This window comes from Quercus robur, chromosome 4, assembly GCF_932294415.1.
Source record: "Quercus robur chromosome 4, dhQueRobu3.1, whole genome shotgun sequence".
NCBI classification, from domain to species: domain Eukaryota; kingdom Viridiplantae; phylum Streptophyta; class Magnoliopsida; order Fagales; family Fagaceae; genus Quercus; species Quercus robur.
This window is the reverse complement of record NC_065537.1, coordinates 63,589,197-63,613,895: the sequence shown is the minus strand read 5'-3', so window position 1 is coordinate 63,613,895 and position 24,699 is coordinate 63,589,197. Positions and strand designations below refer to the sequence as shown.

The 24,699-nt window shown below is 34.2% G+C and overlaps 1 protein-coding gene across 1 annotated transcript; it reads left to right on the top strand.

The window, feature by feature from the left end:
* The first annotated feature begins 3,915 nt into the window (after positions 1-3,915).
* LOC126722379 (TMV resistance protein N-like) lies at positions 3,916-23,836 on the top strand. Its single transcript, XM_050425541.1, has 12 exons — positions 3,916-4,653; positions 6,600-7,755; positions 7,835-8,107; positions 8,215-9,273; positions 9,345-9,875; positions 11,414-11,466; positions 12,481-12,673; positions 18,666-19,286; positions 20,346-20,450; positions 20,641-21,339; positions 22,519-22,598; positions 23,168-23,836. Exons 1-12 carry the CDS (start codon positions 4,172-4,174, stop codon positions 23,688-23,690), a joined length of 5,775 nt encoding a protein of 1,924 aa, XP_050281498.1. The 5' UTR covers positions 3,916-4,171; the 3' UTR covers positions 23,691-23,836.
* The last annotated feature ends 863 nt before the right edge of the window (positions 23,837-24,699 follow it).

Sequence of the window (24,699 nt, the reverse complement as noted above, 5' to 3'; positions counted from 1 at the left end):
CAAACATTTATGGTAAAAATACATTTTTAGTTCCTATATTTTGGTCATAATTTTAATTTGATCCTCAAGTTTTTATAACTTCATTTGGTCCTTATATTTTTAAACTTGCTATCATTTTGGGCCATGCCGTCATCTTACATACAAAAATGCAATTTCAAAACACTAAAGGAAACTTACTTGAGACCAAGAGGACTGAACTATCCCTTTTAGTGAATTGAGACCTGGAGGACCAAAACACTAAAGAAACCTTACTTATTACTGACTCTAAAGAGTTGGGACAGAGAAAAGAGATTTTGGTGAAAACCAGTTGTGCTTTAAATTGGTATGTGAAAGGGGTATTTATATAGGATGTTGAGGGTTTGGGATGAGCCTTTAGGCAATGTTGGGGGCAAAAGTCAACTTAAGTGGGGAGAAAGACGAGCAAAACTTCCCTTATTCTTTCCTTTTCGGTTTGATTCTCTATGATTCCTTTTAATGATCTAATTTTCTCCAAATTTTCATTGATTTTTCATACTTTCTTGGACCTCAAGTTTAGCAAATTAATTCTAAATTTATTTAATTAAATAATTTTGCCAATTTTGTTTTTAGAATCAATTAATGCTTTGTCTCTCAAATCAAATTAGGTGCATGTAACTCCACAAATAAATTAAATCCACAACCAATAGAGTTATGAAACATCGTCAAACTTAATTTGGACTAAAAATAGACCAATCAATATTAAAAGTTTATAATCACATATGGTTGAGAGAGTTAATTCATGCAAGTGCATGTTAATCACTAAAATTGTTTACAAGATACCTTTCATTCCAATGGTCCGATTAGAGCTTATGACTATCATTTTAATCATTATGCCTTTAAGATTTATATCATGCAATGTAATTAAAAATCAAATGGTCAAATGTGATGTGATGTGATGATTATATGTAATGGGATGCAGGTGAGATTAAAAGGGTGTCTACATGAGCATGCGCACATTTACCACTCAAGTTTATAGCATCATCCTTTGTATCAAGCATCATTGCTGGTAAGTTGAGATTTGTTAATCACTATCATCATCCTTACAAAGGAATCATAACAAATGAAAATCTCAACATGTTCAAAATCAAGCACAATGTGAGCAATTGCGCACCCGACTTGACTCATTTCCTTTTTAGTCAAGCCAAACTCATGTGAATGGTTGGAGTTGTGTTGGTGCCTCTTAAGAGTGGAGGTTCTAATAATTTTATTTTCCCTCCTAAATTAAAGGTTTTACAATGGATTTGTCACTTATTTTATTTGAAAAATAAGAAAACCAAATCGAAAAGAATTGAAATTGTGCATCTCTTTGATAAATAACTAGAAAACTACATGACTTTGGTCATAGATACAATCTAAGTAAAGTATGTGGCTTTGATTCTTAATTACAATCTAGAGATTGGAAATTACTAAGATAAACTCTAATCCACTAACCCTTGATCTAAGTTCGGATGCTAGGTTATAAGATGGGAATGTGTTAGACATCCACTTTACTTTGTGAAACCAATATTGGAGACGATTTTGGTAGAAATAAATTTTGTTTGGTTTTGGGAAAAAATGACTCATCCTCCCATGAATGATGTATTGTGAATCTGTGATATTCCATAAAACAAATATTTGAAGAAAAGTTTTCAGATGCCAAAATTTCAATACCTGCCCATTTACATCTCAAATTAGAATTTGATCTAAAAATAGTAGCACTTTTGGTCTCTACATTTTGACCATATTTTCATTTTGGTCTCGTTTTGGTCCTTACCGTCATCTCATTAACTAGAATTGCATGTGGCAGATGGTTTATACTATTGGCACACTAAAAGCTGATATCGCCTCTATAATAATATTTCAAAAATTCCATGTCAACATTTTCATTAAGAAAAAGTTCACATCAGACAAACTAATAAAAACATCAAATTCTAAACTTCTGATTAAAAAAAAAAAATTATTTACATCATGTTCTTCATAGTCATCATGAAGAACATGTTCTTCATGTTCTCTCTCGAATAATATGTTTGGTTGCCTAGAAAATTAAAAAATCAAGAAAAACCCAACAGGGAACACATAAAATCAAAGCCCACAGATCTATAAAATACAAAGACCCTCAAAGATTCAAAACACAAATCACACAAACACAAACCCAATAATCAATCTCCAGCAAACCCAAAACATCATGTGAACCCAAAAAAATCAAACCCTCCACAAATATCAAACCCAAAAAGCAAACTCATAAATTCCAAACCTATAAAAATTTGAAACAAACAAATCCATTGGAGGAAATCTAGCTTCTTTAAAACCAAGAACCAGAGAATCTTGATTTGGGTCTATATGAAAATAGGTGCCTATCGGTTTTACCACCTATCTCCGCCACAATCTTCACCACTGAGCTGAGAGATAGAGAGATGAGATAGAGACCCACCCACCGATTTGAGAGAGAGAAAGGATTTTTTTTTAGAGAGAGAGAGAGAGAGAGAGAGAGAGAGAGAGAGAGAGAGAGAGAGAGTGTGTGTGTGTGTGTGTGTGTTGGGGGGGGGGGGGTGTGTGTGTGTGTGTGTGTGTGTGTGTTGGGGGGGGGGGGGGGGAAGAGATTTGGTTTTCAATTGAGAGATTGAGAGAGTTTTGAGCTGAGAGAGAAAGAGCATGAGATGAGAGAGAGGAAGACATAGGAAAATAATAATGACTATGGATTTTCAACTAATGTTGTGTTTGGTTGCCAAAAATGTTTAAGAAAAGTTGTGAAATTTACTACAAAATTTTTTCTCAATCTCTAAATTTGAAAAAGTAATTTTTTTGGGCAACCAAAAAGGATATTTAGGGGAAGATCATGAAGAACATGAATAGTCATGTTTTGGTGCATGTTCTTCCCAAAAAAAAAATTATTTTGTTTTATTTTACAAAAATCATAAAATTAGATTTTTTTTTTATAACTGACATGGCTTTTTTAATATTTAAAATGTTGATATGACATTATTTAAATGCTAAATAAAAGTTATTATTATTATTTTAATAGCCACCTAGGCATCTTGTGTGCCATATAGATTATTTTCTATTAATAAGATGATGATAGAAACTAAAATAAAATGCATTTTTATTTTAAAGACTAAAAATAATAAAATAAAATAAAAGTGAGAACCAAAATAAAAATAACATTAAAATAGAAAAATCAAAATGCATTTACGCGGTCAATCTCCAAGAAAAAAAAAAAACGCATTTATGCCAAGATAATTTGAAAACGCTCCCAGAAGTCAGAACTAACGGAGTTAAAGGAACGTTAGACTAAGTAAGACATAGATGGTAGGTTAGCTTATGTCACCAGTTTTTAACCGTCTGTTTTCTTCTAAAAAGTAAAAAGAAATGTATGTCCTATGCAGCATAAGCGAAGCTTTTAGCTTGAAATAAACTGAAATTATGCTGAAGGCTCCATTTTTGACACAATTTTATACCATAATTTATTATATAATAAATTATGATCGGTAAAAAAGTGTACTTATATGACCTAATGACATATTCTTACCAAACTCGCGTATGACAAATTGTACTATAAAATTATACTAAAAATTGTTCCCGAATTCATAAAAGCTGAGGTACTTTCTTCGTGAACAGTACGAGAAGAAAGTAACTCGGCTTTTTTTCAAGCTAAAAGCTCAATCAATCTCAATCCGAAATAAAGTAGGGCGCACTGCCCAAGGTCTACCGCTTTACAACTCACGCGCATTCGGTTTTGTTTTGTTCTCGATTTTTCAAAGCTACGGAAGCTTCCGGGAAGGTTGGTTTCCTTGCTTTTATTTATTTTTTAAATTTTTAATAAACAGTTTCCTGCATCTTTCCACTAATTTTTAGTAAACAGTCTCTTTGATTTCTTTTGTTTGTATAGTTTACTTACTTCTTGCCAATTCCTTTTGAATACATGACATTCTGTCTACGAATCTCAACTCTAACTCGCCGCCTGGTATATGTCTTAGAATCTTAACTCAAAGAAGCTTAGCTAGTAGGGGTGCTATGGCTTTCCCTAGCATACAAGCTGCTCAATGGTTTCTTTGATTTCTCTTCTTGTTCTAAAGGATGTAGTTTGCTTGCTTCTGGCAAATCCGTTTGAAGACATGACATTGTCTGTCATATATAGAATCTAAACTCAGACAAGCCATGTAGTAAGTACTTACCAATGGCATCCACCAGCGTTCAAACTGTCCCCCCACCGGTATATGACGTTTTCCTCAATTTTAGAGGAGAAGACACCCGTTATAAGTTTACCGACCATCTATATCGTGCTTTGGTTGATAGAAAGATTATCACCTTCAGGGATGATAAAGAACTTGAGATGGGAAAGCCCATTTCGCTGGAACTCTTGGAAGCAATCGAGAAATCGAGGATTGCGGTCATCATTTTCTCAGAAAATTATGCATCTTCCACATGGTGCTTGGAAGAACTTGCAAAGATTGTTGAATGCAGAGATAGAGGGATATTGACAGTGTTGCCTATTTTCTATCATGTGGAACCTACTGATGTGAGACGTCAGACGAACACTTTTGAAGGGGCCTTTACTGAACATGAAAAGTGTTTCAAGGAGAACCCAGAGAAGGTGCAGAAGTGGAGAGCTGCTTTAACAAGCGTGGCCAATCTCACTGGAAAGCCTTTAAAGGATGGGTAACGTTTATTGATTTGCTTCTGATGAGAATCTTTTTTGCTTGTTTTGACTGCATGACTTAATTACTTTAAATGTAGATGTTAAAAGGTTAATATCTTTAATACCACAAAAGCATAAGTTATATGTAGTTTTATAAACAGCACTACATACATACTATTGCAAAATTAAGAAAAAGGTTGTCACTAATATAAGTTTCAAGATTTAGTTTAGGTTGTCATCAAAAGTCTTGTAACTAAATAGTAGAACTACATTTAAAAATTCCCCCACTAACTTTGTTGTAACTATTGATTATTGGAAAAAATAAAATAAAATTTTAAAGTTGTCACTAAAAATATATGTGCAGAGTTTTGTAGTTCAACTAGTACCTCATGAAATTTGTAATGAAAATGTCCATGTTCAAATCTCCTTATTCAATGAAACTATTGAATTATATGTTTAAAAAAATGTATATGTTTAGTTGGCAAACTAGGGAGGAATATATAAGAGAGAGAGAGAGAGAGAGAGAGAGAGTAGTTTTAGTGGATCAGAAGAAAGACAAACAATGTGGTGTGTGTAGGAACAAAGAAACACACACATACTATATGAATAGTGTAATGTAAACCAATAATTGTTGTATATGTCCAATGACCAAAACTACTCATCAAAAAACATCAAACAACATTTTGAAGATTTAGAATTTTGGTCATTTGATGTTTTTTTCTTGAGGGAGGGGGGTTATTATCTTGGTAGTTTTATTTATATTTCAATCACATTGGATATTTTGATCATTTTGGAGGTTTAATTTCAAGGTCAATTTGGCCATTTTAGGTTCAATTTTCGATAAATTTGGATTTTATAAGGATTTATTTACTTTTGGATATTTTAATCATTTTGGAGGTTGCAATGTTATTTTTGGTCATTTTATAATTTAACAGGTGTTTTGGTTATTTTGAAAATTTTAGAGGTATTTCGGTCATTTGAGATTTTTTCCCTAGCATTTTTGTCATTTCAAAATTTTTCAAAGGTACTTTGTAGGGTTTCAAGGTTATTTGGTTATTTTTATAGATTTGAGATATTTTTGGGAAACTTTCGTCATTCTCGAGGTTTTGAGAGTATTTCACTAATTTTTAGGTTTTAGGTGAGATTTAGGAGATTATGAAAGTATTTGGTCATTTTGAAAGAGAGGATTTCAAATCCAACTTATAGGTTATTAAAGCATCCAAACAATAGATTTAAGAATCTAGAATTTAAAATCCTCTTATGTATAAAATATAAATATGGAATCAAGACCTTCTAAATCCATTGATTTAAAATCCAAATCTAAATTCAAATTCAAGTATCCAAATGCAACCTTGTTAAATTCCTTCATTCACTTAAGAATAAATTGTGGCCCAATATGTGATGCTAATTGTTACCCCATGTGTACTTTGGGCAGCCATTCAAGTCGGTTTCAACAATTTTTATGGGCGTCTACTTAGGATTCTTGAAATGAAGATGATTTTCACTTTGGTCAATTAGTATGGATTGCATTCTTCTTTTTGTTTTGTTCTGTTTTTGTTTTGAAAAGAAATAGTCAACAGATTGTGTACCAAATGACATGGCATTTGAGATTTTCTAGTTGTTGAAATTTAGGTTTCAAATAGCCAAATCAGAATTTCAATTAAATTGCAGGTTTTTTTTTTTTTTTTTTTTTTTTTGGGTTTAAAAAATAAAAAGAACATCTATGTTGAATAGTACAGTACTTGCTGCTTCAAGTTTACATGAAAAGCCAGGTTTTATCTTCTGAGAACTAATAATCTACTTGCATGACCTAGGATTTTGACAAGCAAATTGACCTTGACTGTGTAGTTTAGTTCAATTTTAGAGCTCTCTTTTATTAGATGAACAAGCAAAAACATCAACGCCTCCGTGCTACATCTCCAATTAGTTTGTTTTGACACAGATTTTTGTAATATTTTTTTTATAGGATGCATGAGGCAAACTTTATCCAAAGCTTTGTTGAATGGCTAAATTTGATATTGAAAGAGAAATGTTCAAATGATATTGAAGATGATCTTGTTGGAATAAGCTCTAAAGATGATCTTGTTGGAATAAGATCTCGTGTTGAGAAAGTGATTTTAGATTTAGATCTGGAGTCAACTGATGTTCGCTTTATTGGAATATGCGAGAGGAGTGGTATGGGCAAGACAACTCTTGCACGAGCTGTTTTTGATAAGATTCATAACCAATTTGAAGCTTGCAGTTTTCTCGAAAATGTTAGAGAGGAATCTAAAGCACATGGTTTAAAGACTTTACAAGAACGACTCCTTTGTGATATGGGAAAAGGGGGATTAAGGGTAAAGGATGAGCATAAGGGAATGCAAGTTATCAGCGAAATACTGCATAACAAAAAGGCTCTTATTGTTGTTGATGATGTGAGCGAAAGAAGTCAATTAGAAAAATTAGTGGGGAAGCATGATTTGTTTGGCCAAGGAAGTAGAATCATTGTAACTACCGAAGACAAAGACTTGTTGGCAAGTTATGAAATTAAAATTGTATATAAGGCTAGAGGACTAAATGAAGTTGAAGCTCTACGACTTTTTAGTCTGAATGCCTTCCACAAATCTCATTGTGAGAATGATTTCCTGGATAATTGCAACAATTTTGTCGAGTATGCTCAGGGAATTCCTTTGGTTCTTAAAGTTTTGGGTTCCTATTTGTGTACTAGAACAAAAAATGAATGGAAAAGTGCTCAGAATCAGCTAAGAGCAATACCCCATGAAAAAACTACTAAGAAACTTAGAATTGCTTTTGATGGATTGGGGGCAGAGGAGAAAAAACTATTCTTAGATATTGCATGTTTCTTCAAAGGGGAGGAGAAGAATCGCGTTGCTGATATACTAGAAACAGTTTACTTCCTGGACATTCATCTAAAAAATCTCATTGACAAATCTCTAATTACTCTTGTAAGGGGGGAAAAATTGTGGATGCATAATTTATTACAACAAATGGGTTGGGAAATTGTTAGTGAGGAATTAGAAGAAGCTAGAGAACGTTGTAGGTTGTGGTGTTGTGATAATGTCCTCGATGTGGTAAAGAACAATACTATAAGTGGATTATTATTTAGACATAAATTTAGAGAAGTATATAATTCTACAATATATTCATGTAAGTTTTTGCTTTATCTAGTGGTATTCTAATCTTACTATTCTTGTTTACCAGGGAACAAAACATATAGAAGGCATGTTATTAAGATTGCCTCCAGATGAAGAAGTAGAATTGAATGCTGAATCATTCTCAAAGATGAATAAACTAAGATTGCTCAAAATTTGTAAGGTGCGCCTTTCTTGCCTCAGTTATCTTTCTAATGAGTTATGTTTGTTGGAATGGCATGATTATCCTTTGGAATCATTGCCAAATAGTTTTCAGCCTGTCGAACTTGTTGAGCTCATTATGCCTCGCAGTTGTCTTCAGCAACTTCCAAGTGAATTTAGTGTAAGATTTTCACTTTTGCTGTTTTTTCTTTTCTTTATTTTTTATTTTTATAAAGTTTAATTTCTTGAATGCTTAATTTTTTATCCCTGCTTATTTTTTCATCACAGGAGTTGGGAAAGCTAAAGCTCATTGACTTGAGTGACTCCCAAAACTTAACCCGAACTCCTGACTTCACTGGATTCTCAAATATTGAGAGGCTGAATTTCCAAGGTTGTACAAGATTGCGTGTGTTGCACCCTTCTGTTGGAGGTCTTAAAAGACTTATTCTATTAAATCTAAAAGATTGTAAATGTCTTGAGAACCTTCCTGATAAGCTCAATTTGGAATCTCTTAAAACTTTAATTCTATCTGGCTGTTCAAGATTTAAGAAATTTCCCTGTATTGGGAGAAACATGAGAAGCTTGTTGAAGCTTTATTTGGATGGGACTGCCATTGAAGAACTACCACCAACAATCGGGCATCTAACTGGCCTGACCTTATTGAATCTTCAAGACTGCAAAAACCTTAAGAGTTTTCCGAGTGACATTCATAGTTTGACATCTCTTGAAATTCTCACTCTATCTGGATGTAAGTGTCAACCACCAATCAGTGCCACCCTCACTTTTCTGCGACTAATTTCATTTCTTTTTCTATCCTTCCTAGCATGGGGATACACCTATCTCAGAATTCCTATATGTGCTACAATTGCTTTGTCAACATATTGTTTCCACAATGCCCGGCATTCTGAACCAGAGCCCATCAACTTGTTGTTGTCTAATTCGTTCTCAAAATTCAACACTTTGGTAACTCTAAGTCTAAGTGACTGCAATCTGTTGGCACTCCCTGATGACCCTAGCTGCTTGTCATCAGTAGAGTATTTGAATTTGAGCAAAAATAATTTTATATGCTTGCCCGATTACATTTCTCAACTTTCAAAGCTCAAAATTCTTTTCTTGGATCATTGTAGCAAGCTTAAATCATTGCCATATGTTCCATTAAGTACAAGGTTAGTTTCAGTACAAGGATGTACTGCGCTTGAAAATTATTCAAATCAAGTTGTTGTATGGACTTTGGGTGTAGCAGGATTCACTATTATTACTTGCCTTGGCTTGGCTGAGGATGAAGATGGCACAATTGCTGAGGTTTCTTTGCTAGACACACACCTATTATGGCAAAGATACGTGAAGGTATCTCTTTCTCTCTCACTTGTCACACACACGCATGAGCATCTTTTACAGTTGTTTTTAATATTTTACAGGATCAAATTCATCAAATGGAAGGCTTTTGCCATGTTTTACCTCAAATTGAAATTCCAGAGTGGTTCAAGCATCAGAGGTTTGGGTCATTTCGACCAATCCCACTACCTCCAAATCTGTTCAGTAATAAAAATTGGAAAGGAATTGCTCTATGTGTCATTTTTGTAGTCCCAGCACATTCGAACGACGTTTCTCCTGGGGAGGATACAAAATACTTTCATGAGTTTTATTGTCGTTTGGACATAAATGGAGATCTTATAGCTTTCAAGGTTCCTAAGGAAACAGATGTTGGTTCATTTGGACTTTGGCTATATATATCGCATGCGAGGTTTAGAAAACATTTAGACGAACGGAGTTGCATTACCCCTTTGATTGGAACCAACAGCCCGGATATTGAGATTAAAATGTGTGGTGCACGTATTCTATGCAAGCAAGATATGGGAGAATTTCTACAAAACCTAGGGCAAAAAATTGTTGGGAGCCCTAATGACCTCCGTGGAGAGCTCAAGTCACAGCTTTCAAGATTTAATCAGGTCTGTTCCTCTATCAGTCTATATCACTAGATTCAAAATTGTTATCATATCTCTTCCTATATTTTTTTAGGGACTTTAATTAGGAGTAAATATAATATATGTAAGGACATGTTACTAATTATAATAACTAGTGGCAGACTCACACGTTGCGTGGGAATATACAACTATTTTATAATGTGATATAATGTATGATTTATTCTCCAAAATATACTAGATATATTATTTCTAAAATTATTTTTCATCTCTCCATCTCTACAAATATATTATTCTATTATTTTTAGTTTTTTTTGAAAAACTTAGGTGCATTAATTTGATTGATATTATTCTTTTTTTTTTTTTTTTGGTGATAAAAGATAGAAATACTATTTTTTTTTTCAAGTTATATATATTATTCAAACTTTTGTATAGTTTGTTATGGAGAGAGAGAGAGAGAGAGAATAATCACCTTTATTTTGGAAGAGAATGTGAGACAAATAACAAAATTATATAAAAGAAGATGAGCAGAAGGATATTCAAAAGAAAATGTATATTTGTAAACACCAAACTATTTAAGTTATGTTATGTATTAGAATAACATCGAATCATTTTGTAATTTCATAGGATAACATGTAACAAACAAAAAAATAAAATAAAATAGATAAAAAATTAAAATATAACCAAATCATATCAACCTGAAGTAGATTAAACATAAAAATTCATTAATCTAAATTAGAGGTGTAATAAAGAATTAAAAATCCATCAAGAGAAAGAATATATATATATATATATATATATATAGCGAGAGAGAGAGAGAGAGAGAGAGAGAGAGAGAGAGAGAGAGAGAGAGAGAGAGAGAGAGAGAGAGAGAGAGAGAGAGAGAGAGAGAGAGTATTCACATTTTTGTGTGAGAAAATTATGGATTGAATGGAAGAGAAAATAATAAATATTTATAGTAAAAAAAAATGGGGGAGAGGAAGAGTCAAAATAAATGGAAGATGAAGGGATGGAGAAATTATAAGGTTAAATTATAAAGTAGTTGGGAGATAAAAAGGTAAAAGTAAGTAAATGTTGGAAAATGTGTAATTGTAAAGTGGGAAATTAATAATGAGAAAAATAATTAAAAAGGAAAGAGAAAATATTGAAAATAGGTTGATAATGTGGCGCTGATGTGGCTTAACAGGAGTGTAGCAACATTAAATGCTAAGTTTCAACTTTTAGATATATATATATATATATATATATAGATATAGATTCAAATATTTATTAATGATTGATTGAAATATGCTAATCATATTTTTTACCATATCAATTTGCAATCTTTATGCGGTAAATCTTAGCATTTCCTTATTTTTCTTTGCACAAGACTTCCACTCGCACGTGTAGGTATAGTAAATCTTAGCATTTCCTTATTTTTCTTTGCATGAGACTTCCACTCACACATGTAAAGCCTACTAGCCATTATGAATATTTTTTATCTTTAAACTTACTATTTTTGTATGTGTTTTTTTCTTTCACCCATTATTGAACATTTGAAGGATATATATTTCTGTATTTTACAGGGAGATTGGACACGAAACCATATCTTTCCTCAGATTGCATCTCCACCACGCTGGTTTGCATCTCCACCACGCTGGTTTCCTCACTATACATGCTTTGTATACAATTCAGATGAAAAATGACGGTTTCAATTACAAGCGGCAGGCCCGGCCCAAGGCCTAGGCCTAAGGCCTCACCAAAAAAAAAAAAAAATCCCCTTAAGAAAAAATGTCCCATTTCCAATTATTAAAAGTCCAAATTTTTATAAAATTATATATATATATATATATATATATTTTAAAGGTTATACATTTTTTTTTAATTAGTGATGTTAAGGATACTACAAATTTTACTGTTGACTTCCAAATTGCCTTGTTACTAATCATAAAAAAGTGATTTAAACATTCATTAGTTAGATTGATAAATTTCATCAATGAGAGTCAGTGTCACATTATATTGTAAATATTTTATAGTGTTTTAAGCGCATTTTCCCTTCTCATTTCTACTAAGACTCTTAATGTATAAGATCAATAGAACCCTAACCTAATTGAAACTTTAAAATGTTTCAAAAAAATGTTGCAAATGTATTAAATCATCAATTATAGATTAATCTCCCTTAATAGCTTGAGACTTTAGTTTTTGACAAAGTCACACATCAAATAATATCTATCTCCCTCTCTTAAAAACAAGATATAAAATTAAAAATTAGCTTTTTTAACTTTACCTGACTATGTATCGTTGTATATCCAAAATAAGTATTTTTTTAATTGTAATATATTTTTATTAATATTTATGTTTCAATTATGATATTCAATTATATATATGAAATTAACATTAGTTTAGTTGGTATTATTCATCAAATTATGTATTTAATGTATCAAATTAACCCTGATTTGATTAGTATTAAATAATTTTGTTTAATTAATATTTACATATCAAAAGTCTTACATAAAATTTTTGCTTTAGGTTCCAAATAATGTTGGGCCACCTCTGACAAGCGGGATTCAACAAGTATTTTGTTACCACACTTCTATGCAATAGATATGAAATTCGGTAGTCAATTCATAGATATGTTTTCTGATGCTTGCAGGAGGCCAATCCCTGTGACAAAGCTTCTACCAAGTAATGAAACTATACAAGGGGAGTGTACTTTACAAGAAACAATATTTTCAAATCAAGTAATAGCTGCAGGCACTTCAAAAAGATCAAGACAAGGGTCTGTTTATTTAGGCAAGATATCAAGCAGCCTTAAATGTTGGAATAACCATGAACCAGATTTGCAGGTTTCCCTCTCTCTCTCTCTCTCTCAATTGCACGAGCTATGTGGCTTTCTAATTTTGCATTTGGCTTTTTTTTTTTTTTTTAACCTATTTTCATTTTTTTTTTTTATTGTTACCCAAAAGTATATGTTAACGTATTTTTACCGTTCTTTCATTAATCTCTCGTTAATTTCTTGAGTTTACAACACACCTTTCTCTCTTCTTAATGTTTTTTAGCATACCCACCATTTTGGTATTAAAAACAAAAGCAAAATAATAATAATAATAATAATAATAATAATAATAATAATTAAAGACTAATAGTAATAACTAACCAAATAAGGCCCCAAGGAGAGATAGAGGGACATGAAAATGTTGTGGATTGTTAAATGAAATGCATTGTTTCACTATTACCAAAATAAAAGACTTGAGGTTATATATATATATATATAAGCAGAGACCTCATGTTGGAGTGCATGAGGTCATGCCATATGGCGCTCTAATTTTGCATTTAACATTTTATTAACCTCTTTTCATTAAGTTTTTTTTTTTTACTGTTATCCCAAAGTTCGTATTAACATATTTTTACCATTATCTTATTAATCTTTTATTAATTTCTTGAGCTTATGACACACATTTCTCCCTTCTTAATATTTTTTAGCATCCCACCATTTTAGTAGTAAAAACAAAAGAATAAATAATAATAATTAAGAACTAATAGTAATAACTAACAAGATAAGACCTTAACGAGAGGTAGAGAGAAGTGAAAATGTTGTAGATTGTTAAATGAAACGCACCGTTTTACTATTACCAAAATAAAAGACCTGAGATTGAAAAATCATTTTTAAGAGAGAGAGAGAGAGGAATCTAAGGAGTTATCACCTTTGTTATATTAGCCTCCCACCACTATCAAGCTATTGAAATCCCAATGGGTAAATTTTTTTCTTTTTAAATTAGGGGCTTAAATATGATTTAGGCTTGGGTAATTGATTGAATAGTTTTTGTCTTGGGTATATAAGTAGAGAGAATATTAATTTGATGAAAAATGTAAAGCCATATTCTATCATGGTTTTAAATCAACTATAAGTCACATTTATACGCACTTGCCCACACAATGTTTTAATATCACACTATTGATCAATAGAAGCCGTTGAGAGAGTTGGACATACTTTTATTTTATGGTATGCAATGTGATCACAACACAAATTAGTTGATTTTCATGATTCTGTTACTTTATCTTGGTTCCATGATTTGAAAAAAAAATTAATCTTACCCTAAGAAGGCTACAAATGTGCAGTAAAACTACTAAATTAATTTTTGATATCTCAAAATGTATGTGTTTTTTTATTCTAATTTATTTTACTTTTTTTAATAATATATGTACAACATTCTTCAAAACTATCTTACATAAAATAACACAAAATTATCCGTGCATCGCACGGACAAATTACAAGTTGTAAAAAAAAAAATTTTTATGTCCCAAGAATTAATGATTCTGGATTAAATTAACTCAAGACTTTTATTAAATCTGTAGGGACTAGGGCCCAGGGCCCAAAATAATGTATTGGGCCTTGTCCAAGGATACTAACTAGTTCGAAGATGAGCAAATAACTATTAAATGATTCCCAGTAAAAGTCTCATAAGCAGGAGTTGAAAGGAAGGAGATTCGAGGAGGAATTCCTCCTCAGATACGACAAAATTAGTCCAAGTATGTATTCTATGAATAGAAATGTGCCCCATGAACATGTGAGAGAGAAGGGAACTCAAAATATCTAAGGAAAAGCTGTTACTACCGCATTAAATATATTGCAGCTACTTTTCTGGTTGCATTAATGTGGAGAGGACCTCTGAACAGTGCTGTCTTGGCTACCATAACTCACAGAAGGCTGAAAGGGGTGTCTGATTGGATGGACACTCAAGTAGGAACTCAGATGATCAACAAGTGTACGGTTAAGATGATCAGAAAAGAGCTATATAATGTGCGAGAACCCTCATGAGAAGAAGGGGGGGGGGAAGAGAGAGAACACTGTAACAATCTAAACTGTCTAGGTATCCAACTGTGATCAATATACAATAATTGTAGCCTCCTCAGACTGAAAGTCTATTGACATCAATACCTCTTATTTGTGCTTGATTACCATTGAACCCAATACTAGCCGTTGTCCAATTAGGACCTAGTTTTTTGATCCATTTCTCTACAAATTCATTGTATTAGACTAATTGGACCAAGATTCCATACATTTTGGGTTTGGGCCTCAAATTGTGACCCTACAATTGGTGCTGTCTATGGGAAGAACTTGCGCCTTAGTGAGTGCAACGGTTAAACATGGTGGGATTAGGTCCACATCAAGCAGGTCCACACCAAGCAGAGCCTGCAGGTTCTCAACGGTAGGACAACTTTCTTAACATTGGACGAGTAGAAGATTAGGACAAACATCGAGAGGGTAGTGTACGTACTACCCATACAAGCAGAAGCCATTTTAAGATGAGAAGTCACGTATCCCAAAAGTAGGACGATAATAAAAACCCTACAACTGGAGATTAACGACTTAAAAAGGAAACTACGTCGCGCGCAACGGAAGCGTTCCCCCTCCAGTTCAGATACTAATGATGAAAGGGACGACAATTATAGGCAAAGGTCAAGAACTCCACCAAGTGGGACCTTTTCTTATGAGGAAGAGCACCATCGTAAACGCAGCCACAAAAGTCCGTCCCGTAAAGGCCTAGTGAACGATGCCATGAGCAAGGCCCTAGATTGAATCTCCAAGTCACGCTTCACACACAACATAGAAAGGGCTAAGCTTCCTCGGCGATTCCATCAATCTATTTTCACTATGTAGAGCACGTAAGCCACTTTAACCAGAGGATGGCCGTCGATTCCAAAGACAAGGCTTTAATGTGCAAAGTATTTTCTTCCAGTTTGGAACCAGTGGCGATGAGATGGTTAGACGGCCTCAAGCCAAATTCCGTAAGTTCCTCTAAGCAACTGACCTAGGCCTTTGGCTCTTGCTTCATTACAAGTAGTAGGGTTTCTCGGCCCTTGGATTCTTTATTGTCTTTGTCCATGCGAGAAGGGGAGACCTTGAAAGCCTACTCGGACAGGTATTGGGAGATGTACAATGAGATGGAGGGTAACTATGACTACATCGTCATCAGCACTTTTAAGAGCGGCCTCCCAATTGAGCATGGTTTAAGAAATCTCTATCAGGAAAACCTGTCATCAACCTGTGCAAACTCATGGACCGGATCAACAAGTATAAAAGAGTCGAAGAAGACCAGCAGTTGGGTAAAGGAAAAGCGAAGCTTGTCCCTCAGGAGAGGAAGGACTTCAGGTCGGACCGATTTAACAACAATAACTGGTCGAGGAGAGAATTTGTAGGGCAATCCGGACTTGCCGACTCGCAAGCAGTTAATGCTGTGTTTCGAGATTCGGTACATCAGGTGCTAGAGAAGATTAAGAACGAACCATTCTTCAAATGGCCAAGTTAGATAGCAAGAGACCTCATGAAGCGCAACCAAAACCTGTATTGCCAATACCACCAAGAATCGGAGCACACCACCGAGAACTGCAGGAACTTAAGGAACCACTTGGACCAGCTGGTCCGAGAAGGAAAATTAAGGCACCTCCTACATCATTCGGTGGTCAGCAAGGACAAGTGAATTCTGAATCCTGGAGAGACACCTCCTTAAGACCTCCCATAGGCACGATAAATGTCATTCTTGCTGCTCCTGGAAGGACCGGCTCGTCCTTCCAGAGTAATGTCTGTGACTTGGCTTTCCGCCGAGAATGACGATCGGGAGTTCAAAAAGGTCATGAAGGAAGCCTCACCAGTGCTGGGATTCTCGGACGAGGATAAGATTGGAACCATCTAACCCCATGACGATGCCTTAGTAGTTACACTCAGGATTTGAGGATATGATGTGAAGAGAGTGCTGGTAGATCAGGGCAGTGCTGTGGAAGTAATGTACCCTGACCTGTACAAGGGGCTGAACTTAAAACCCGAGGACCTAACGTCGTACGATTCCCCTCTGGTAAGTTTCAAGGGAAAAACCGTCACTCCAAGGGGCAAGATCAGACTGTCCATACAAACCGGTTCGGATGTGATATAGGTGGACTTCATTGTAGTTGACGTCTATTCACCCTACACAGCTATTGTGGCTAGATCTTGGCTTCATGTCCTAGGGGTTGTCTCCTTTACCTTGCACCAGAAGGTGAAGTACTCGTCGGAGGGCCGGGTTAAAGAGATTGTGGGGATTCAGACCATGGCTAGACAGTGCATGGTGGTTGCCATCTCACGTCAGCCCAATGCTGAGCCCTCGGCCTCTACTGCAAGGGGCTTATAGCAATCAACCACCCCGGCGTTGCCTGGTAATGAATCAACCAAGGGGGCAAAATGCGAAGATCTAGAAAAGATAATCGTTGGCGTTGATCCAGAAAAGTTCTTTCAAGTCGGTTCGGAACTACCTCCCCAAGAGAAAGAAGAACTGATTGGGTTTCTTAGAGAAAACGTAGATGTGTTTGCGTGGGACACCTACGAGGCTCCAGGGGTTGATCCGAGCTTCATCTGCTACCACCTAAATGTTAACCCATCCGTTACTTCCAAGAAGCAACCACCTCGATGCTCGTTAAAGGAGCATGCCAACGCTGTTAGGGACAAGGTAATAAAGCTTAAAAAAGCAGGGGCTATCAAGGAAGTTTTTTATCCTGAGTGGTTGGCCAATACTGTAATGGTAAAGAAGAAGGGCGGAAAATGGCGAGTTTGCGTAGACTTCACGAATTTGAATAAAGCCTGCCCAAAAGATCTGTTCCCTATGCCTCGGATAGATCAGTTGGTAGACGCAACCGTGGGCTATTCTCGGATGAACTTCTTGGATGCTTTTTAAGGATATCATCAAATACCACTGGCCGCAGACGACTAAGAAAAGACAGCTTTTGTCACTCTCATTGGAAACTACCATTACAAGGTGATACTTTTTGGTTTGAAAAACGCAGGGTCCACCTACCAGAGAATGATGAACAAAATGTTTGAGTTGCAGTTAGGTAAGAGCATTGAAGTCTATATGGATGACATGGTGGTAAAGAGTAAGGTGGTGTTCGAGCATGTGAGAGACCTTGGGGACATCTTTGAAATTTTGAGAAGACACAAGCTGTGTCTCAATGCGTCCAAATGTTCATTTGGAGTAGGATCGAGAAAATTCTTGGGCCTCAAATTGTGACCCTACAAAATCATTTCTCTTTGGTGGGTTCAAGTGCACACATAAAAACCTATGCTTAAAATAAATAACTACTATTTGGTCTTTTATGCCTACATTTTAAATATTATAGTTGTCAAAAAAAGAAAAAGAAAGTCTATAGTCTATTGACTTTGATGGGGGAGGCTTAAAAGGAAAACTAGTTTAGTTTTATTTTATTTTGTAATTCAATTGTCTTTTTGTTGGTCTATATATATATATATATATATATTCTCTAGATCTGATTGTTTACATTAAGTTATTATATTTTATTTCTCATGCTTATTAGGATTTAGAAGTCTATATATATAACCAAATTCTTGTACTCCTACTAGGAGGTTTATAATAATGAATAAAATTTCTATTGAAAATGCCTCATGGTCTGGTACTGACTCCAGCAAATTGTAGATGTAGATTTCTAATATTTGGTGCTAACTCCAAGTGGGCCTAAATGTTGACTTCTAGGTTCTCTATTTTTTATTTTCTAGTTATCTCTTTTTCATGTTGAATTAATTTGGCTTAAACTCTGAGCAAAATTCGACCCACTCGACCAAAAGCATTGCTGCCAGTCAAGCAAAAACTCTGATATGGTTTAATTAAAATTAATATATATATATATATATATTAATTTACCTTGTTATAAACAATAAATTTCTGCATTGAACTTGGATTTAAACTAGAATACGAGAAGCAACGTTTATAAGAGCCTCATTTACTGACAAACTAAATGTTTCTTGATACAAATTGACTCATAATTGATTAACATTTCTGATATGTTTTCCAGGACCACTACCCTGGTACTCTCAATCAATGTTTGCCTCAAAGTGAAATCCCAGGGTGGTTCAAATCTGAAAATATTGCTAGATCCTCATCAGTAACAATCCAGCTTCCTCTAAATTTGTATGACAATCCTGAGTGGATTGGATTTGCATTTTGTGCTGTTTTCTCATTTCAAAAGCATCCTACTTCCGTTCCTATGAAAGGTTCAAAATTTTCTTTTATCATCGTTTGTCATTTGAGGACCGACTTGGGTTGTATGAATCCATTATATAGCATCAGTGAAGAGGACGTAATACTATCATTACATCAACGTGGATTCCTTTGGTTATCATTCATTCCATGGTGGCTTCTTTCACCTGAATGGAGTCGATGCACTACGGTTGAATTCTCATTTATGAGCGATAATTCGGCTGTATCGGCGCTAAAGTGTGGGGTCGATCTTGTATACCGGCAAAAATTGGAATTTACACGTAGAATGGTACAATGCATAACCTCATACGGTGGTCCTTTCACATCTTATGAAAGATTTCCCTTTTATCATCCTGATCAATTCAGTGGCAGTGATGGCTCTAGTGGAACTTCTGGTCACTATTCTTTTGATCAATTCTACAAAACTGCCGCCTTGGTAAGATTTCTATACTAATAGTGCAGATAACGTTAACGTAAAGGTGTTGGTTTCTTTCTCTAACACAAACCTGATCTTATCACATTGAGATTGGCTTCCCACTCCACATTAAATTTTAGAATAATGTTTACTACAGGAACGTTAATGCACACACCTTTACCTATGCATAAAAGCAATTGAAACAATTTCCCACTTGTGGAAATTGTACTTTGCTTTTTCACGTGTGTAATGGTGTGTGTAACAAGTTTTTCCCAAAATTTTATAAGACCTAATACCATATGTTCCTTGAAATATGCTTTTGATGATGTTAGAGATATTATAAATTTTATCACATAAATTTTATAAATTGATATTTCACTAGTTAAAGAAAAATATTAAAACTACTATAAATATTTTTATAAAAAGACCTACAAACTATGTAGTAATGAATGTGATTGATCATTTGTGCCATCTCAATAATGTTATAAAAATTAAATTACTTTTTTATGATGGGAGATACATCAATTTGAAGACTCTAGCATCACTGATTTTTAAATACAATGCAAAAAGTAATTAAAGCTAATTTACTTATTATGTTATTGACATGAATCCTGAATTCCATAATAATAAATCTTCAATTATATATACTTTTCTCCGACTACACTATTTTTTAGAATTTTGATAATTTGATAGTTGGAACAGGAGAGATTTGAAATTTGGATGCTTCCATGGAAACACCAAAAAGTACCAATAAATTGAGCTGCAAGGCCTTGGCAATATAAACTTTCTTTAATTAGTAATATATTTCATTATTGAACTTTGATTTCAAACTAGAATTTGACAAGGAACATTTATGACCTTTGAGCCTCATTTATTGACAACTTAAGTCTTTCTAAATGCAAATTGAATCTATCGTCTTCTAATTAATGTATGGTTTCAGTAACAGCAATGCCACCCTCGGTAGTATCCTTTTTGTTGTGGGTAAAATTTTCTTGGTCAACATGTTTATAGGGCTCATAACTATATTACCGTCACACAAACTTAGTCAAGCTTGATTATCATTTCTGATATGTCTTGCAGGACCGCTATAACAACCGTAGTATTTTCAATCAATGTATTCTTCAAAGTGAAATCTCAGAGTGGTTCAGCCATGACTCGCTACCGTCAGATTTGTCACCTAAATTTGTAAGAATTTTATAGTAAAACTGGCAATACCTTTAACATTTATATGAACCATTGGTTTTGCTAAGTGCATTTATACAGATTTGTTTGTACAAAACATGCCACCAAACAAGGATTATATAATATTATATTCAACACTAAACAAATATGATTAGCTCTCTCTCTAATTTTACGCGATATTACTCTTTTGCAGGACTTTCATCCATCCACTTCGTATAATTTTTGTTTCCCTCCAAGTAAAATTCAAGACTGGTTTAGTCATCCGAATCATGGACACTCAGTGACAATTGACCTACCCTCAAATTTGTACCACGATAGTAATTGGATGGGACTTGTTCTGTATGCTTCTTTCTCCATCCATGGGGATCCAAACATCATCTTTAGCAATCTAGCATCAGGAAAATCTCACTTCCTATATTGTCAATGCCAAACGGGTATGGCTAATGTCGATAATCAGAAAATTGCTTTCTCCACCAATAAAGAAGAAATCACGTGGTTACTTAATCTAGGTGAATTCATTTGGATATGCTACGTACCAGGAGAGCCATTTAAGAATATGTTGCCACACTGCAGCCACATTGAGGCCTCCTTTGTGAGTGATTGGTCAGGCGTGATAGTGCAGAAATGTGCGTTACAACTTTTGTATCAGCACGATCAAGTGCAGTTTGAGCAAGAGCTAAAACATTGCAACAACTTGATTTCAGAGAATCGAAAGCTTGTTTGTAAACAACAAGAGGATAAAAAAAAAAAAAATGAACAATACCATGTTGATGAAGGATTTCAAAGAAAAATCTTTTCTAATATTGACTTTGAAGGTAAAATATTTCCAAGGCTAATTGAACACGCGGAGACTGATGAAACTGAAATTCAACTTGGCCAAAGTGACCTGCTAGTAAGTCATCTCCCTCCCTCTCTCTCTCTCTCATTCATTAGACAAAATACATTTCACCTGATTGTTTAGGATATATGAAATTGATGCTGATATATGCTTCTGATTTATTTATTAAATAACCAGCACATTAAGATGTTTCACCCCCAAAAATATTGAAAGGACTAGTTTTTTTTAGCCCTGTTAGGTTAAATGAATAAATTCATCATCTCCTAATAGCTCAAGTTTTTGGGAGAATAAGTAATTTAATATGGTATCAGAGAAAAAGGTTTTGGGTTCAATCTCTTGTGTCCACCATACCTCCCATTTATCGGTAATTTGAAGGAGGATTGTTAGATTAAATGAATAAATTCACTATCTCCTAATATTTTAAGCTTTTGGGAGAATCGATAATTTGACAAGTCCAAATTAATTTTGTAGCGGTTTATAGATTAATTACAAATTAATACTGATATGTGATCACAATTGCTTGATTATAAATCACCAAATAGCAAGCACCAACATCCATAATATGACGTTTTCCTCAATTTTTGAGGTGAAGACACCTATAATAATGTTACTAACTATCTATATCATACCTTGAAAGATCACGAGCTTATCCCCTTCAAGGACAATAAAGAAGTTATGATGGGAGAGCCCATTTCTAAGATACTCTTGGATGCAATTGAGAAATAGTGGATGGGGAGGATGGCGATCATCATTTTCTTCAAAGTTTTTCACAGTGCTCGGGAGAATTTGTGTTTAATGCATGGAGGGAGGGATAAGAGTGTTGCCCCTTTTCTACCCAAAAAAAATAAATGTGTTGTGATATGTGGATTCTAGTTTTGTTTTGATCCGATTAATAACCTGACTCGACTTGGAAATGTTACAGTTTTAAATGGGAGATAATGTGAGGCTTAGTCTATAGAGTGGAGGCTTGACCCATTTTTAGCTATGCCATTGTTTAGGATATAAATAATGTTGTTTCAGAATTAGGGTTTGATGAATTGAAATTTGTAATGTCACTGTTGTATTTTTCTCTGACATAGTGAAAATTTTTGCAGCTCTATAAACATAGGCACATTGCTTAACCAAGTAAATCTGTGTGTGATTATTTCTTTACGCAATTCTTTTAATCTCTATTTTCACGTATTATTGGTTCTAGGCATTAGTTTAAATTCCTAACACGTAAAACGTTTCCAGGAGAACCAAGAGAAGGTGGACAAGTGGAGAGTTGCTTCAAAAGAACTGACCAAAATCTCTGGAGAGCATTTAGAGAAAGGGTAAAACTTCTGATCTTCTTTTAATGAGAATCCTTTTTGCTTGTTCTGACCGCAATACTTAATTAATTTTTCGTTTCAGTTTTGATTGTATTAAAAATTAAAATATATACTGTTTGTACACATTATTGTCATTCTGTGTTAAATTATTTAACCCATAATGTACATGTGAAATCGTGCAGTTGACGAGAGAGAGGAATATGTTTGTGACAGGAGTGGAGCCACCACATGGGTGCCCCCCTCCCAATTGTTTTTTTGTTGTTGAGAAAATACTTTTTTTTTTCTAAGAAAATTATTAAAATTATGATATTATTAGCTTTGGTATCCTTAAAATTTTACGTGCTTCTTTCAAAAGAAAAAATGTGTTAATTGTTTTTGAAATTTTTTTTAATATTCAAGAGGTTCCATATTTTAAGAATGCAAATGTGATATCATAAATAAGAATAAGAATAAAAATATAAGTATACCATAGATACAATAAAACAAAATTTGGCGATAAACTTGGTTGTAGATTAAGGTTATAACTTCTATTAAAAAAATTAACATGATTATATATTTTGAAAATTTAATAGGAGTTGGTACATCAACTTGTACAACTACTTGTTCCCAGACTCCAACTTTTCACAGTCCCAGACCACCACTTTGCACAAAACCCAAGATTCAGACACCCATTACACTTTCCAACAACATCAGCAACAAGAAGAAGAATTAGAAGAATCGGATGAGCTATCCCAAGATGAAGAAGAAGAAGAAGAAGAAGAGGAACGGAGCCTGGATGGGATATACATGCGGCTAAAGGGGGTTAATGTTTACCCGAGCAAGTCTGATGCAACGCCAACCTCTGGGGAGGTACCAACAAAGCTGACGAGGAAGATAAAGAAGTCTATGAGTGTAAAGTTAGAGTCTTTTCACCATGAAGAGGAGGAAGATATTAAAAATATTGAGAGTCGCAGGCCTGCCACAGTGAGAGAAGGGAAAGTTAGTGTAACTGAGGATGAAGAAGTGGATGCCAAGGCTGATGAATTCATCAACAAGTTTAAGCAGCAGATGAAGTTGCAGAGGCTGGATTCGTTAATTAAATGGAGTGGGAAGTAAAGTAAAAAAGTAAAGGTAAATTTGGTTACTTTCTGGGGGTTTGTTTCTGTATTCTTGACTAAAGACTTAAGGGTATGTTTTTGTTTAGTCAAGAAAGGAAAAAAAAAAAGGGATTGGTTAAAGACTACCGATCACACATACAGCAGGTGAATCTCTTTGTAACTTTTTTTTTCCCACTTTGATTCATTCATTCCTTCTATTTGATTGTGTTTTCTTGATAAACTTTTTCCAATTCCCTGTTCTGTTTTTTCTTAATAGAACAACATCCTGATGAGGTCAGATTTTCAAGGTCGGAGGACATGAAAGCAAATGTCCATAAGGTTCTTTTCCTCTCTTTCTTCTTTTGATTTTATGATTTGAGAAGATAATATTGAATTGCATGTGATTGAGTTAGTAAATAGGATTTGGGATGGGCGAATTTTTTTCATTCAAAGTTTCAGTTTTTTATAAGAGTGCTTATGCATATACATGTTTGTGAAAATGCCAAAAAGGGCTATTTTATATTTTTTGTTCTCTGTGCATTATTTTTCTTTTCCTTACGTTAGTTATGTAATAGGTCATGGTAATGTTTTTGATGTGTTTGGATTTGGTTAGCTTCTTGTCATGGCAATAGCTATGCTTTGCCATGCTTGGCCGAGCTTTGCATTTTGAGGATAATGTCTTAATTCTTCAAGAAAAGAAAGAAAGAAAAAAATAAAAGATAAATTGTTGATATTGGTCTATATGCATGTTTGTCATGTTTGTGAAGCTTAGGCCGTGTCATTGAGTTCATGACAGCTTGTCCACAATGTGTTGATAAGTTGTTTGTCCAACAATTCTTTAAGTACTTTAGCCTTCTTGCTTAAGCTCCCTTTGTTAGATCATGTGTCTTCATCCATGATGAACAACATCTTGGCCACTAAAAATCATAAAATTTTTGAACATATTGAATTGCCAAGTCTTATCAATTTTTTTTTTCATAAATGATAGATACGTAAATTTTATCAATTTGAAAATAGAATTATTACAC